General features: G+C 40.0%; 1 protein-coding gene across 1 annotated transcript in view; it reads left to right on the forward strand.

Moving 5' to 3' along the window:
• Positions 1-299: 299 nt before the first annotated feature.
• The window catches only part of UPRT (uracil phosphoribosyltransferase homolog), a 39500-nt gene continuing 21987 nt past the window's right edge, over positions 300-17812 (forward strand). Inside the window, 2 exon segments of the mRNA XM_059157358.1 lie at positions 300-523; positions 525-839. Coding sequence (XP_059013341.1) covers positions 465-523; positions 525-839 — 374 coding nt within the window. The 5' untranslated portion in view covers positions 300-464.

Here is a 17812-nt window from a genome sequence, read left to right on the forward strand (position 1 = left end):
ACCAGTGGGCCTTCTGTACGTAATCATTTTATCACTCTCCACTCCCAGATTTTTCTGGCTCTACCACGCCCCCAAAGTTTTGCATGCAGAACCTCCAAGGGCTCCCGGAAGACCCTGGAACCAAGCACCCCTGGCTTCGTCCCGGCCGCCTGGTTAAGGTGTGGGAACCCAAGCAGCCCGGTGATCAAAGGGTTACAGGCAGTTCGCCTGAGAGCAACCGGGAGAGGAGCCAATAGCGTCTAGGCAGGCTGTACGTCCGGTGTGGGCGGGGCAAGGACGTAACGCGCCCAGGGGAACTTACGTAGGCCGGGAAAGGGGGTGGTGGGGTGAGAGGGGGCAACCCAGGTTAAGAGTTTTAGAAACGTCCGGGACGAACGAGAGAGCGGATGAGCATCCGCCTCTTCTCCTCGCTCTCCTTTAGCCTTAGGGGTCAGTAGCTGCAGGTACAGCCCGGGGCCTCGTGTATGGCTGTGGACTTACGGTGTTCGGACTCCACGCCTTGTCACAACCAGAAAGCAAACTCTGTCTACCCCGAGCTCTGAGCCGCTGCGACCCGGCGACCTGATGTCAGACCAGCCCGGGGGAAACAGCGCCTCCAAGACCATGCCGACTCTCCTCGCAGGGTATGCTCATTCCAGCATACCAACCGAGCTGGATCGTCCGGCCTGCGACGAGGCCAGCCTCAACCCAGAGAGCAGCAGTGGCAGTGGCAACTGTGACGCACCAACCAGCGAATCCCTCCTTGGGGACCGCGAATTCTCCCAGCAGATCGGGTCGCAGCTTAAACTGCTGCCTATGAATGATCAGATCCGGGAGCTGCAGACCATCATCCGGGACAAGTGAGCAGAGATCTAAAGGGATAGGGGACGTGGAGGGTGTTTCAAGGCGGGGGAGGAGGGGCCCGGGACTGGAAGTAAAAGGGCTAAGGGGTAATGTCTTGGGCTCTGGGAAACTAGTCTGTGGGGATAGGGCAGGGCAGGGTGTCACGTGACTCGGGCCTCCAACCCTGTCTTTCCTAGTCCCTGGGTTTAACATCACCCTGTAAAAGGAGGGATACTTTGAAGTAGCTCCTGGCTCCTTCTTGGCTTCTTCCGAGGGAATACTAATCCTCAGCGGTTCCTGGGTGTAAACTCACCCACGCTGTGTGTCCTGTGCTGGTCTATAACCCAGAAATGGTTGCTGCCGAAGCTTATGCCCTGCCACAAATCACCTCGGGCGCACAAATAGAAATAAAGCAATTTCAAGGGAATTATATTGCGTTCAACGAGTTCTCTGACCGTTTACTGTTTGCTACTGCAAATATGTCATTTTGCCTAAGGTCTTTTAGTCTTGGAGTTTGGGTTTTGTTGGTCACGTGGAAGCTTATCATCCAACTCTTATCAGGATTCATTTTTGTAAAGTTACAGAACCTCAAATGTTTCCTGTGGAGTTAATGGAGCAAAGGGAACCTAAAGGAATCTTTGGCGCCCCCTCCTAATCCCACAAACAGCCACACAAAATCTCACGAATAACCAAAAATGCAATGTTAAAATTCTGTCTTGAGGAGATCTCAAAACTCATGTTGTAGATGGGGTTTTTCAAGGGGAGTAAGTACCATGATGAACTACAGCTGGTTTGTATATTGGCAGCACCTTAAATGGCAGGCGAGAATTCTACCACTGAACCACCCATGCACCGATGGCAGCACCTTAAATGAGTAGCTACTGCAATATCAAAGCACTCGTTTTTTCCGTGGGTGCCTTAATCTTTTAAAATGGTTGTTGGGTCAAGACATCATTCTCTAAATCATACTGTAACTTTTTCTTTGTACTATTTTTTTCTTCGTTTCTTCGTACTTTTTCTTTTTCTTCATACTATTGTTAATAGGCTCCCTATTTGTTTCCTTGCTTTCAGTTTTTTTCTGCCTTCCACATACTCCCAGATATTACTGAACAGTCTTAATATACAGTTTTGATTAGATAACTATCCTACTCAGCAGCCTTCCTTGGCTTCTTAGAGCCTATCGATTAAAGTCCAGGATCCTGAGCTTGACAGTAGTAAGTCCTCTCTTCATGGTTCCTAGGAACTATTCGGCAACATCTCTGATTCTGCCGTCCTCTGAAATTCTCCTTATACTCCTTCTCTGCATGTTCATCTCCTATCTATTCTTCAAGCTTAAACCGAGCATTAAATGTCCACCTCTCAAAAGCTTTCCTCTAATCATTCTTCCTTGCTGATCTTCCCTGGCTTTTCAAATGCAAGATTCACCTTCTGTTTTGTATGTTGTTATTTGTGTATCAGTCTTGTCTCACCTATTAGATGTAATGAATCAATATTGAAAAATACTGTGGTCATGTGATCTAATAGGTGGAAATAGTGATCTTAAAAAGTAGGAGGCATAGGTTTGATAGTTGTGGTAGGGGAAGCTGAAATAATACTCAAATGTAGAACAAAGAAAATAGGATGATTCTTATTTCTGTAGATCAGGAGTTATTGATCCTGAGTCTTGGACACCAGTGTACCTGTAGATGGGTTTCAGGGTCTTGGTTAACCATCAGAAATTATTTGGGAAATATTACTCACTATATGTATTTTAATGATTTTTAAATAGCATCTTTATTGAGATATAATTTGCATACCATATAATACATCATTTAAAGTGCACAATTGAGTGGCTTTTACATGTTCATGGCTGTGCAACCATCACCACAGTCAATTTTGCACTATCTTCATTACCTCAGCAAGAAAGCCTATACACATCAGCAGTCACTCCCCATTTCTGCTCAACCCACCCAACCACTAATTTAGACAAGCACAAATATACTTTTTATCTCTGTTAAGTTGCCTGTTCTGGACATTTCTTATAGATGGAGTCATATAACATATGGTCTTCTGTGTGACTAGATTCTTTCATTTAGCATAATGTTTTCAAGTTTCAACCACATTGCATCAGTACGCCATTCCTTTTTTAGCTGAATGATATTCCACTGTATTGATATACCACATTTTGGTATATCTGTCCTCAAATGATGGATTTTTGGGTGGTTTCCACTCTTTGGCCATTATGAATAATGTTACTATGAACATCTGCATATGTGCCTTTTTTAATGGGGTGGGGATTCCTTAGCTTTCATTACCTTTCATGAAGGGGTATTCATGACATTGTAAGGGTAAACCATTGCTGTAAGATTTGGAGAGGACATGAGGTTCAGCATTCATATATGACAGCATCAATACTTGATTTTACTGCATTGTTCAGAAAAACCTCAGTGTAAATGAAATCTTTTTTTTTTTTTTTTTTTTTTTTTGTGAGCTTGGAAAGAGACAGCAGGATCCAGAGTGATCTTAGGCAAGATGTTTAGCATCTCTGTGCTTCAGCTTTATCATTTGTTAAACGAGGATGGGGTAATATCTCATGGAACTCCTGGGATGCTAAAACAAGATACTGTCTGAACATTTGTTGTAAACTGTGAAGAGCTGTGCCAGCCTTCATGTTTCGATTTATGCATGGTTCGAATTGCGTACATAAGGGTCAGGAGACAGTAAAGGGAATTTAACTATATATATAGAACTGACATTCTTTTTTTTTCTAATTTTAAAAGATTTCATTCATTTATTTACTTGACATTGATCACAAGCAGGAGGAGGGGCAGAGGAAGAGGGAGAAGGAGAAGCAGGCTCCCCTGAGCAGAGCTCGATGAGCAGGGAGCTTGATGTGGGGCTCATGACCTGAGCTGAAAGCAAACGCTTAACAGAACGAGCCACCCACGCGCCCCTCTCGTTCTTATTTTAAAAAGCAAAATTGAGAGATCCTGGGTAATTTTTATCCTGCTATGATACAATATAGAGAGACTCACTAAAATTCTTTTTAACTAATTGATGTTTAGTTATTTAGGCTGGTGACAGTGTTTTAGTTTTGTTTGTTTGTTTTTTTTTATTTGAAGATTTTATTTATTTATTTGACAGACAAGTAGGCAGAGAGGCAGGCAGACAGAGAGAGGAGAAGCAGGCTCTCGCTGAGCAGAGTGCTGGATGAGGGGCTCATTCCCAAACCCTGGGATCATGACCTGAGCCCAAGGCAGAGGGTTTGATCCACTGAGCCATCCAGGCGCCCCTAGTTTTGTTTTTGTTAATCAAATCTGTTAACAGAGGCCTCTGTTCCTTTATCTTAAAAAATTGCCATTCCCCTCACACAAGATCTGTCTTATCCCCTCTAGGGGGCTGGTATAAGGTGCCTGTGGTAAGAGGAGCTATAGTTACATAGGTTAAGCTATTAAAGTTGCCATCAGTTATCATATCCTGTCTTCCTCGGAGCTTATGCTCTTCTCTGTTTTGCTGTGACATCATGTATGTGCACTGTGGAGCTGTCTGATAATAGAAGTAATTGGAGTACTTGTTATTCCTTTATTGATCCTGTCCTTTCTATCTAGCTGTTGAAGGGATTGGTTTCTGAGTTGACTTTGCCCTGGAGAAATGGAGGTTGAGCCACAGGGCTGCATGTTGTAAAAAGATAAAGCAGGCAAGATTGAGAATATTGTACTGATCTAAAATGTCTTTTTTTAAAAAAAATGTGTAGTATTTGTAATATAATATGTTGGCTGTCTTATTGAATTTCAAGTAAATGGTTTTCTCTCAGAGAGTGCGGTCATCTAAACATTGAGAGCAAATTATTTACTGAGTTACATATGGGTAACTGGTGAACTTGGGAAGAGAACTTACCCTTCATTTTCAGTTTTTGTAACAGCAAGAACATCCTTCTCTTCCTGCCTCCTTTATATATTAAACCAGCAAAATCTGAGTGTAATGTACTTTTACCTTGACCATAGTTCATGAGCTCATGTCTAAGGCAATGCATTTAAAGATAATCCCTCTCTAATTTTTTTCTTTTGTCTCCTGAAAGGTTAAAGCTATTTCATGAGCTGTTGAGTGTTCCCTTGTACTTGGAAGGGCTTTCCTTGGCCTCAGCAGACAACTGGGATGAAAATGGAGCATTCTAAGAGTATTTTACTCCATGAAATAACACTAAAGATGAACCAGATCAGCCTTGTGAGTTTATTTTTTTAGTCACCTGGAGGGGAGACAACCTCAGGAGGGATGAACATCCTGTTTAGCCCTAATGTGAATGCAGCCTAATGTGATTTGAGTCATCTGGCTAGGTAATGTGATGTTCTTTACTGAGACTGTGCATCTGAATTTCCTGGGGAGTCTTTTTTTTTTCCCCAAATAAAATTTTTGGTACCCTTAGCATAGTCTTGGGTAAAACCTGGGTAGTCTTGGGTGAAACCTGAGTACCTGTAGCTTAACAAACACCACAGGCGATTGTGCCCACTGCTTTTGGGAGAATGACCGTTCTCCCCCAGCATGGTGATTTGCCTGGCTTTGGATTAGGGATATAGGCTGAGCTAGGGATTCCACACCAAACCCAACCATCCTAGAGAGCCTGGCCTGGCAATACCCTGAGAATGGAGGAATCTTGGTTATTTTCCCTACTTGTACAAAACCAACGTATTCACCACAGAAAAAAACTGTGACCTGCAAGTTGTTTACAACATGGACATGGTTTTGGTTTTACATGTCAATTTTTTTTTAAAAGATTTTATTTGGGGCACCTGGGTGGTTCAGTGGTTAAGCCTCTGCCTTTGGCTCAGGTCATGATCTCAGGGTCCTGGGATGGAGACCCACATCGGGTTCTCTGCTCAGCGTGAAGTATGCTTCCTACCCACCTGCTTGCCTCTCTGCCTGCCTCTCTGCCTGCTTGTGATCTCTGTCTGTCAAATAAATAAATAAAATCTTTAAAAATATATATTTTTTTAATTTAAAAATTTAAAAATTAAAAAAGTTTTTAAAAAAGATTTCATTTATCTAAAAAATAAATAAATATATTTATTTAAAATATATTTTAAAATATTTTTTTTAATTTAAAAATTTAAAAATTAAAAAAGTTTTTTAAAAAGATTTTATTTATTTATTTGACAGAGAGAGAGGGAGAGAGACCACAAGCAGGGAGAGCAGCAGGCTGGAGAGGGAGAAGCAGGCTCCCCTCCGAGCAGGGAGCCTGATACAGGCTGTGCCACCCAGGAGCCCTTACACGTGAATTTTCTTTCTTTCTTTTTTAAAAGGATTTTCTTTATTTATTAGAGAGAGAGAGAGAGAGAGCATGAGAGGGGAGAAGGTCAGAGGGAGAAGCAGACTCCCCATGGACTCTGATCCCCAGGACTCTGGGATCATGACCTGAGCCGAGGTGAAGGCAGTTGCTTAACCAGTTGAGCCACTCAGGCACTCACCTGTGAATTTTCTAACTGGCTTTTAGTCCAGGAAGGGGGAATCACCTCTTTAAACTATGCATACCCTGGTTAAAAGATTTATTGGTCATATCCTAGTAATGTCTCACCAACTAGTCTATACTCCAGGGAGACATAAAGAAAATCTGGCACGGCACAGTACCAGACACATATGGGAATTGATATTCAATCATTATAAGAAAATAACCTTCTGAATGAAGCCTGAGTTCTAAGGGAAAATGATAGCTTCTCTTCTTTTCTTGACTTTGAACACTTATGTTAAACTCTGCTTTGAGGTGCAAGTAAATATTGACACTATTTTAATAGCTTTTAAGGTGCTAGGGATTGTGGCCTTGATGACTTCTACCTGGCAGGTAGTAAAAGCCATATATTTTTTTTTTCAGTTTTTCACATCAGATTAGTTTTGCTCCAAGGACTTCACTGGGGGGTTGTTTTTCTTAGGGTGAAGGGAGGAGACAGAGTATCATTTACAAAACATCTGCATACCATGAAAGACCTTGGAGTTATTCTTTATTTTAGTGATCACATTATAACAAAATAGCTCTGGAAATAGAGTTTATGTTTTCAGAGCTTTAACTAACCATTAACTCTAAATAAAATATTCCTTTGGTTTAAACCTGCCAGAAAGCTTTTATGTTCTATTTCCCTTTTACCTCTTGCTTTAAAAAATTCAAAATCAAAACCAAACAAAAACATAATAGAAGTGGATTTAAGCCTATTTAGTTCTTTTTTCTTAGGTTACGAGGTAAAATACAGGACACCAAGTTAAATTTGAATTCAGATAAACAATGAACTTTTTTTCATATATCCTAAACATTGAATGGGACATACTTCTGAAATACACATTTAACTGGGTGTCTTGTATTTTTATTTGCTAAATCTGGCAACCCTGTGTTAACCCTAACTTCTCCCATCCCAAATGTTGAAAATAATCCTTTAAAAATTTTGTAAAATTAATTGATTGTTATTTAAATTCTAGTTAATTAACATATGGTATAAAATCGGTTTCAGGGGTAGAATTTAGAGATTCATTGCTTACTTAAAAAAACACAGTGCTCATCATAACAAGTGTCCTCCTTAATACCCACCACCCATCTAGCCCATAACCCACCCACCTCCTCCATTAACCCTCAGCTTGTTATCTATCCTTAAGAGTCTCTTATGGTTTCTTTCACTTTCTCTTTTTTGCTTTTTTCCCCCTTCACATATGTTCAATTTTTTTGCTTCTTAAATTCCACATGTGAGTGAAATCATATGGTATTTGTCTTTCTCTCACTTATTTCGCCTGGCGTAATACACTCTAGCTCTACCACCTTGTGACAAATGGCAAAATTTCATTCTTTTTATGACTGAGTAATATTCCATTGTATGTATATACCACTTCTTTATACATTCATTGGTTGTTGGGTTTTTGGGCTCTTTCCATAGTTTGACTGTTGTGGATATTGCTGCTGTAAACATCCAGGTGCATGTACCCCTTCAAATCTGTACTTTGGAACCCTTTGGGGAAATATCTAAGAGTGCAGTTGCTAGGTCCTAAGGTAGTTCTATTTTTAACTTTTTGAGAAAACTCCATACTCTTTTTCTTTTCCAGAGTAGCTGCACCATCTTGCATTCCCACCAACAGTGTAAGAGGGTTGGTTCCCCTTTCTCCACATCCTTGCCAGGATGTGAAGCTGTTGACTTAGCCATTCTGACAGGTGTGAGGTGGTATCTCATCATGGTTTTGATTTGTATTTTCCTGATGATGAGTGATGTTGAGCATCTTTTCATGTGTCTGTTGGCCATCTGGATATCTTCTTTGGAAAAATGTCTATTCATGTCTTCTTCCCTTTTTTAAAGTGGATTGTTTGTGTTTTCAGTGCTGAGTTTTATAAATTCTTTATTGATTTTGGGTACTAACCCTTTATCAGGTATGTCATTTGCAGATATGTTGTCTTCCTTCATAGGCTCCTTTATTTTTGTTGATTGTTTCCTATGCTTTGCAGAAGCTTTTTATCTTTATGAAGTTCCAAGAGTTCATTTTTGCTTTTGTTTCTTTTGCCTCCAGAGACATCTCTAATAGGAGGTTGCTATGAACAAGGTCAAAGAGTTATTGCCTGTGGTCTCCTCAAGGAGGAGACAGGTTTCCTGTCTCACATTTAGGTCTTTCATCAATTTTGAATTCATTTTTGTGTATGGTGTAAGAAAGTGGTCCAGGTTCATTTTTCTGCATGTTGCTCTTAAGTTTTCCCAAAACCATATGTTGAAGAGATTGTTTTTTTTCCGTTGGATATTCTTTCCTGCTTTGTTGAAGATTAGTTGGCCATATAGTTGTGGGTCGATTTCTGGGTTTTCTATTCTGTTCTTTTGTTTTATGTGTCTGTTTTGTGCCAGTACCATACTGTCTTAATAGCTACAGCTTTGCAATATAGCTTAAAGTCTGGAATCATGATGGCTCCAGCTTTGCTTTTCTTCTTCAAAATTGCTTTCACTATTCAGGGTCTTCTGTAGTTCCATACAAGTTTTAGGATTGTTTGTTCTAGCTCTGTGAAAAATGCTGGTGGTGTTTTGATAGGGATTGCATAAAATGTGTAGGTTGCTTTGGATAGTATAGACATGTTAATAATGTTTGTTCTTCCAATCCGTGGCATTGGAATTTTTTCCCATTTCCTTGTGTCCTCTTCAGTTTCTTTCATAAAAGTTCTATAGTTTTCGGAGAGTGGGTCTTTTGTCCCTTTGGTTAGGTTTATTCCCAGCTATCTTGTGGTTTTTGGTGTACTTGTAAATGGGATGGATTCCTTGATTTCTTTTTCTGCTGCTTCATTATTGGTGTATAAAAATGCAACAGATTTCTATCCACTAATTTTATATCTTGCAACTTTGCTGAATTCATGTATTAGCTCTAGCGATTTTTTTGGTGGAACCTTTTGGTTTTCTACATAGTATCATGTTGTCTACAAATAAAGTTTGACTTCTTCTTTGCCAATTTGGATGTCTTTTATTTCTTTGTGTTGTATGATTGCTGATCCTAAGATTGTTGTATGATTGCTGATTCCAGTAGTATGTTAAATAATAATGGTGAGGAGTGCCTGGGTGGCTCATTGGGTTAAGCCTCTGCCTTCGGCTCAGGTCATGATCTCAGGGTCCTGGGATCAAGCCCTGCATCGGGCTTTCTGCTCAGTTGGGATCCTGCTTTCCCCTCTATCTCTGCCTGTCTCTCTGCCTTCTTGTGATCTCTCTCTCTATGTGTCAAATAAAGAAATAAAATCTTAAAAAAATTAGTAATCGTTAGAGTGGACTTCCCTGTCTTGTTCTTTTTTTTTTTTTTTTTTTGTATTTTAAAATTTTAATTTAATTTTTTTCAGCGTTTCAAAATCCATTATTTATGCAACACACCCAGTGCTCCATGCAATACGTGCCCTCCATAATACCCACCACCAAGATCACCCCACCCCCACTCCCTTCCCCTCCCAAACCCTCAGTTTGTTTCTCAGAGTCCACAGTCTCTCATGGTTTGTCTCCCCCTCCAATTTCCTCCAACTCACTTCTCCTTTCATTGATATTTTTTTTTTTTGGCATTTTAATTTTTTATTTTTTATAAACATATATTTTTATCCCCAGGGGTACAGGTCTGTGAATCACCAGGTTTACACACTTCACAGCACTCACCAAATCACATACCCTCCCCAATGTCCATAATCCCACCCCCTTCTCCCAAACCCCCTCCCCCCGGCAACCCTCAGTTTGTTTCGTGAGATTAAGAGTCACTTATGGTTTGTCTCCCTCCCAATCCCATCTTGTTTCATTGATTCTTCTTCTACCCACTTAAGCCTCCATGTTGTATCACCACTTCCTCATATCAGGGAGATCATATGATAGTTGTCTTTCTCTGCTTGACTTATTTCGCTAAGCATGATACGCTCTAGTTCCATCCATGTTGTGGCAAATGGCAAGATTTCATTTCTTTTGATGGCTGCATAGTATTCCATTGTGTATATATACCACATCTTCTTGATCCATTCATCTGTTGATGGACATCTAGGTTCTTTCCATAGTTTGGCTATTGTGGACATTGCTGCTATAAACATTCGGGTGCATGTGCCCCTTTGGATCACTACATTTGTATCTTTAGGGTAAATACCCAATAGTGCAATTGCTGGGTCATAGGGCAGTTCTATTTTCAACATTTTGAGGAACCTCCATGCTGTTTTCCAGAGTGGCTGCACCAGCTTGCATTCCCACCAACAGTGTAGGAGGGTTCCCCTTTCTCCGCATCCTCGCCAGCATCTGTCATTTCCTGATTTGTTGATTTTAGCCATTCTGACTGGTGTGAGGTGATATCTCATTGTGGTTTTGATTTGTATTTCCCTGATGCCGAGTGATATGGAGCACTTTTTCATGTGTCTGTTCGCCATCTGGATGTCTTCTTTGCAGAAATGTCTGTTCATGTCTTCTGCCCATTTCTTGATTGGATTATTTGTTCTTTGGGTGTTGAGTTTGCTAAGTTCTTTATAGATTCTGGACACTAGTCCTTTATCTGATATGTCGTTTGCAAATATCTTCTCCCATTCTGTCAGTTGTCTTTTGATTTTGTTAACTGTTTCCTTTGCTGTGCAAAAGCTTTTGATCTTGATGAAATCCCAGTAGTTCATTTTTTCCCTTGCTTCCCTTGCCTTTTGCGTAGTTCCTAGGAAGATGTTGCTGCGGCAGAGGTCGAAGAGGTTGCTGCCCGTGTTCTCCTCAAGGATTTTGATGGATTCCTTTCGTACATTGAGATCCTTCATCCATTTTGAGTCTATTTTTGTGTGTGGTGTAAGGAAATGGTCCAATTTCATTTTTCTGCATGTGGCTGTCCAATTTTCCCAACACCATTTATTGAAAAGGCTGTCTTTTTTCCATTGGACATTCTTTCCTGCTTTGTCGAAGATTAGTTGACCATAGATTTGAGGGTCTATTTCTGGGCTCTCTATTCTGTTCCATTGATCTATGTGTCTGTTTTTGTGCCAGTACCATGCTGTCTTGATGATGACAGCTTTGTAATAGAGCTTGAAGTCCGGAATTGTGATGCCACCAACGTTGGCTTTCTTTTTCAATATCCCTTTGGCTATTCGAGGTCTTTTCTGGTTCCATATAAATTTTAGCATTATTTGTTCCATTTCTTTGAAAAAGATGGATGGTACTTTGATAGGAATTGCATTAAATGTGTAGATTGCTTTAGGTAGCATAGACATTTTCACAATATTTATTCTTCCAATCCAGGAGCATGGAACATTTTTCCATTTGTTTGTGTCTTCCTCAATTTCTTTCATGAGAACTTTATAGTTTTCTGAGTATAGATTCTGTGTCTCTTTGGTTAGGTATATTCCTAGGTATCTTATGGTTCCCTGTCTTGTTCTTAACCATAGAGGAAAAGCTCTCAGTTTTTCCTCATTGTGGATCTTTCTTATATGATTTTTATGATGTTGAGGTATGTTACCTCTATTCCTCCTTGTTGAGGGTTTTTTTAAAAATCAAGAATGGATGCTGTATTTTGTTAAATGCTTTTTCTGCATCGAATGAGAGGATCATATGGTCTTTATCCTTTGTTTTATTACTGTGGTATATCACATTGATTTATTTGTGAATATTGAACCACCCCTGCAACTGGAAATAAATCCCAGTTGATCATGGTGAATAATTCTTCTAATGTATTGTTGAATTTGATTCACTAGTATTTTATTGAGAATTTTTACAACCATGTTCACCAGGGATAGAGGCCTAGTAATTCTCCTTTTTAGCAGGGTCTTTGTCTGGTTTTGTAATCAAGGTAACACTGGCTTCATAGAAATAGTTTGGAAGTTTTCTTCCATTTCTGTTTTTTGGAACAGTTTGAGAAGAATAGGTATCAATTCTTATTGAAATATCTGGTAGAATTCCCTTAGGAAGCCATTTGGCCCTGGAGTTTTGTTTGTTAGGAGATTTTAGTTTACTGATTCAATTTCTTAACTGGTTATGGGTCTGTTCAGATTTTTCTATTTCTTTCTGTTTCAGTTTTGGTCATTTGTATGTTTCTAGGAATTTATCCATTTTTTCCAGATTGCCCATTTTGTTGGCATATAACTTTTCATAATATTCTCTTACAATTCTTTCTTTCTGTGGTGTTGGTTGTGATCTTTCCACTTTCATTCATGTTTTTATTTATTTGGGTTCTTTCTCTTTTCTTTTTGATAAGTATGGCTAGGGGTTTATCAGGTTTTTTTTTTTTTTTTCCCCGAAGAAGCAGCTCTTAGTTTCATTGAACTTTTCTAGTTTTTTGATTTCTATACTATTTCTTTCTGCTCTAATCTCTTCTTATTTCCCTTCTTCCAGCTTTAGCCTTTATTTGCTGTTCCTTTCATAGCTCCTTTAGGTGTATGGTTAGGTTGTGTATTTGAGACTTTTCTTGCTTCTTGAGGTAGGCCTGTATTGCTATTGCACTATATTTATTTATGTGTATTATGTATATTTATGTATATTATGTGTATTTACTTCTGTCTTAGGACCTACTACCTTCACTACCTCCCAAAGGTTTTGGACTGGTGTTTTTATTTTCATTGGTTCCATGTATCTTTTTTCTTTTTTATCTTTAATTTTCTGGTTAACCCATTCATTCTTTAGTTGGCTGTTCTTTAACCTCCATGTATTTGCAGTCTTTCCAAATTTTTTCTCATGGTTGACCTCAAGTTTCATAGTGTTGCGGTCTGAAAATACACATGGTATGATCTAAATCTTTTTGTACTTGTTGAGGCCTGATTTGTGATCCATTATGTAATCTATTCTGGAGAATGTGCCATGTGCACTTGAAAAGAATGTGTATTCTGCTCTTTAGGATAAAGTGTTCTGAGTATGTCTGTTAAGTCCATCTGGTCTAGTATATCATTTAAAGTCATTGTTTCCTTCTTGATTTTCTGTTCAGATGGTCTATCCATTGCTGTAAGTGTGGTATTAAAGTCCCCTACTATTATTGTGTCATTATAAATGAGTTTCTTTATATATGTTATTAATTGATTTATATATTTGGATGCTTCCAAGTTGGGGGCATAAATATTTACAACTGTTACATCTTTTTGATGGATAGACCCCTTAATTATGATATAGTGCCCTTTATCTCTTGGTATAGTCATTGGTTTAAAATATAGTTTTTCTGATATAAGTATAGCTAGTCTGACTTTCTTTTGTTCTCCATCCACTCACTTGCAATCTGCAGGTGTCTTTAGGTCTAAAATGAATCTCTTGTAACTCTTAATGATAGCAAACAAATTGAGGGTTGGTGGAGAAAGCTGGGTAGGGGATGGGCTTGATGGGGGATGGGTATTAAGGAGGCACTTGTTACGATGAGCACTGGATGTTGTAATGTAACTGGATGTTACAACTGGATGTTGTAATGTAATGTAATGTAAGTGATGAACCCCTGAATTTTCCTGAGTTTAAATAAAACTTTGAAAAACAAATATATGTCTTAATAATGGTAGTAAAAAAATAAAATGAGTATTATAGGCAGCATATAGATGGGTCTTTCTTTATCCTTTCCTTCATAGTACCCTGTGTCTTTTGATTGTATTATTTAGTCCATTTAAATTCAGAGTAATTATTGATAGATACAAATTCAGTACCATTGCATTATCTTAAAGTTGGTGTTTCTGATGATGTTCTCTGTTCCTTCCTAGTCTTTGTCACCTTTGGTCTTTTCCCCCATCTAAGGAGGCCCCTTGTATATATCTTGCAGGACTGGTTTAGTGGTCATGAACTCCTTTAGTTTTGTCTGGGAAACTTTTTATCTCTCTTTCTATTCTGAATGACAGCCTTTATCTCTCTTTCTATTCTTAATTCAAGCCTTGAAATATTCTTGGCTGCATATTTTCCCCAGGCAACATATTAAACATATCATACCATTTCTTCTGGCCAGCCAAGAGTTTATGGAGTTATCTGTTGGGAACCTGTTGTCTTCCTCTGTAGGTTAAGGACTTTTTTTTTTTACCTTACTGCCTTCATGATTCTTTCCTTGTCTGTGTATTTTGTGAATTTGGCTATGATATGTCTTGATGATTGTCAGCTTTTTTTACCTTTAATGGGAGTTCTCTGTGATTTTTGGATTTCAGTGTTTGTTTCTGTCCCCAGATTAAGATAGTTTTCAGCTATAATTTGTTCAAATAAACCTCCTTGTTCTTTCTCTTCTTCTGGGACTCCTATGATAGAAATATGCTTCAGGGAGTTGCTGAGTTTCCTAAGTCTACATTTGTGATCCAATACTTTTCTTTCCCTCTTCTTTTCAGTTTCATTATTTTCCATACTTTCATCTTCTATGTTACTGATTTATTCCTCTGCTTTGTCCATCCTCATTGTCATGGCAGCCATTCATGTTCTAGCATTTTTAATTTTGGCCTTACTAGGTTGTATTTCTTTTACCTCTGTAGTAAAGGTTTCTCTTGTGTCTTCTGTGCTTTTCCTCAGGCCCAGCTAGTATCTTTATAATTGTTTATTTAAATTCTGGTTCAGACATCTTCCTTGTATCTGTATAAATCCCTAGCTGTGACTTCTTCCAGTTCTGTATTTTGGGGTGAGTTCCTCCACCTTGTCATTTATTCTAGGTCACATTTTTATGTGTGTATGGTTGTTAGGGAAGCCTGTTCTATTCCTGCTCCTGAGAGTAATGGCTCTATTAAAAACAGGTTAAAAAAAAAAAAAAAGCCGAAACTAGATCCTATTTCCTCTAGAGTTGAAGGTTTGCAACACTCTATGATCACTAGACATGATGCATGTGAGGGATTTGTGCTGGTCTTCTGGGGGAGGGGTTTGATGCACTGATTCTCAGGGGGATTTGCCCCAGTAGAGATGCACCTGCAGGGTGTTGGGAGGGGTAGCAAGAGGGTGCTTGTTCCAAGCAGCTCTAAGCCTCCAGTAGGTGGCACTGTATTGCTCACTGAAGTAGGGCAATGCTGATGTGGGGGTGGGCAGTGGCATTGTTCTGCTCTCTTGTCCCCAGAGCAGAGAGCTCCTGTCCACCACTTAGGAAGCCCTCACAGAAAAGCAAATATTCACCCCTCTTGTGGCCTCTGTCAGATCCCTGCCTCCAAGCTGTCTGCCTGCCAAACGGTACAGAATTCCTGTGTTTTATCTCAGGCACATGGCTGGATTTCAAAACTACAAACTCTGATTTTTAGAGACCTGGTGCATGTGGAGCCATGGTGATCCTCTGAGGGAGGATCTCTGCACACCGCTGATCATGCCCATTAGCACTGTCGCACAGTGGCTGGAGTTTAAGGTAAAGTGCAGCAAAAAGCTGGCACCAAGGTTTGTTGCCCTCAGCAGGTGTCTCCATTCCTGTGCTAATAAATGGGGTCTCACACTGGCATCCACAAGCTTTTTTGTCCTCTGAGAGGCTGTTTTACCTCCCCCAAATGCCCTACGAGAAGGGGAACTGTTTCTCCCTGTGCAATCCAGGGGATTCTCAGAGCACACTGTCCTTTTCTGGGCCTCTGCCCTCCTTCCCCACAGGAGCACCACTGCCCGCCCAGCTCCACCCAGCAGTGGCCCAGACTTCTAAAACTTCAGACTTTGGGCTCCAGTGCTTATAAACACTTGCAATAATCAGCCACAGTAGTTTTCCCAGTGAATGGTGTTGGGTAAGTCTGTCTATCTGGTGCAGTTCCCTGTGTGCTGCCTTCTGTTTCTCTATCTCTCTTTCCTCTCTCTGAGATTAAGGCTCCCTCCCCTCTGCAGCACCCACAATTCTTTTCTTCACATAGCATGTCCTACCTCCATGATGTGGCATCTTTTCTCTCTAGTTCTCCAGTTTGTTCTCTCACCATTCAGATTGATCTGTTGGGTGTTCAGAAAGTTTTTATATTTATCTAGCTGTAATTTAGAGACAGGGCAAGCCTGGGGTCCCCCTACTACTGTGCCATCTTAACTCCCTCCTTGGGCCTTATTTCTTAAATGACACCTAAATCAGTGCTACTGGGATTTGATTTCAAATCAATTGTTTTAAGTTATAGATCAGAGGTCTTGATGTAATAATTTTTTAAAAGGGTGTGTTCTTATATTGTTAACTTTTTTTTACAAGCCATGCAATAATGGTAGCTTCTCCCTCTTCAGAAGGAGCATTTTAATGATGTTTTTTATTTGCCTACCAAACTCTATTTCATTGTGTGCATGCCAGTCTGATTTGCAGGAAGAGAAGTTAAAATACATTTCAAAGCTGGCCCTTTAGAAAATATACCCTTATTAGAGCAAAATAAATAATGGCTTCACTCAGGGACTTGGAATTGGAGAGCTTCAGGCTGGGAAGTACCTTGAAGTACTTGACCTCTGTAAGCCTCACTGTTTTCATCACTAAATTAGTAGTAATGGTGATGGGTCCGTGATCAAAGGAGTGAGACTGATACAAAGCGAAGGTGAAACAAAGCTTTATTTTGCGCCAGCACCGAGAATCAAACCAACTGGTTGGGGCTGCCTCTTACAGAGAGGGCAACCCTTCCCAGCCTCACAGACTAACTTTTATAGAGCAAAGGCCATGTGGTTGAGCCTGGCCACACACAAGTGGCCAATTGAATTACAATTCACCCTATAGTAGCTATTTGAACTAGCCTATCACTCTGGTCAGTATTGGCGCCCAAAACCACATTCTTTGGTGGTTAGGAAGGTGCTTTACTGATTGGGTGTCTCCACCTGGCTCGAGTCATCCATGCATTTTAGGCTCTGTTATCCCCACCCTGACCTGACACATCCTGGTATATGGGCTCTGTTATCATGGGCTGGTTGGCCATATTTTACTGGTTTCCCAGACTTGTTTCTAAGTAAATTCCTCTGGGGGGGGGCAGGGTCAATCTAAGTTTACTGCATAAACAACAAAATGGCTATTTAACTGAGATGGAGTCACTCTGGTTAAGTAGGCCCTTACATTCCCCCCTTTTCTTTGGAGATTAGTCAAATCCTTGACTTTTTAGCCAGTTCTATGTTCTCCTGTTGTAAGGGGTTATATTGAGCATGTAAGACTAACATTTTTATTGCTCCAATTTTCTTTTGTACAAATGACATTAGGGCATTTATAATGCAGGGGCCAAAAAGTAACATTAGTAATCATAAAACCAGGGGGCCTGCAATTGCTGATATTAGGGAAGTTATCCACAGGGACCAGTTGAACAAACTTCTGTAGCATCCCTATTGTGCACAATAGTACTCTGGTGGGCCCCCAGGCCATCCCCCCACTGCATTGGGGAGGCCCAGTGTTAGGGCACATGTAAAACTGTAAGGCATCTAAACAAGGGTTAATGGGTACCAATTGGCATAAGGTTATATTAAATGCACAGTCGGCTGATGAGTTAGCCATTTACCGCTTTGTAGAACCTTTTCCACTTCTCCAAATTCCGTTCATCTAATTTCCCATCTATACTTTTCTGTCTTATGAGGTGACTCAGAAGCTCTTACACAAACAGGTAACAATAGGAGCAGCAATGAACTCATAGTCTTTTGAGTCTTAGCTTTAGTCCACGGTCAGCAGGGTCCATCGGCAGTAGCTTCCATCTTTGGGG

This window comes from Mustela lutreola, chromosome X (assembly GCF_030435805.1).
Source record: "Mustela lutreola isolate mMusLut2 chromosome X, mMusLut2.pri, whole genome shotgun sequence".
NCBI classification, from domain to species: Eukaryota; Metazoa; Chordata; class Mammalia; order Carnivora; family Mustelidae; genus Mustela; species Mustela lutreola.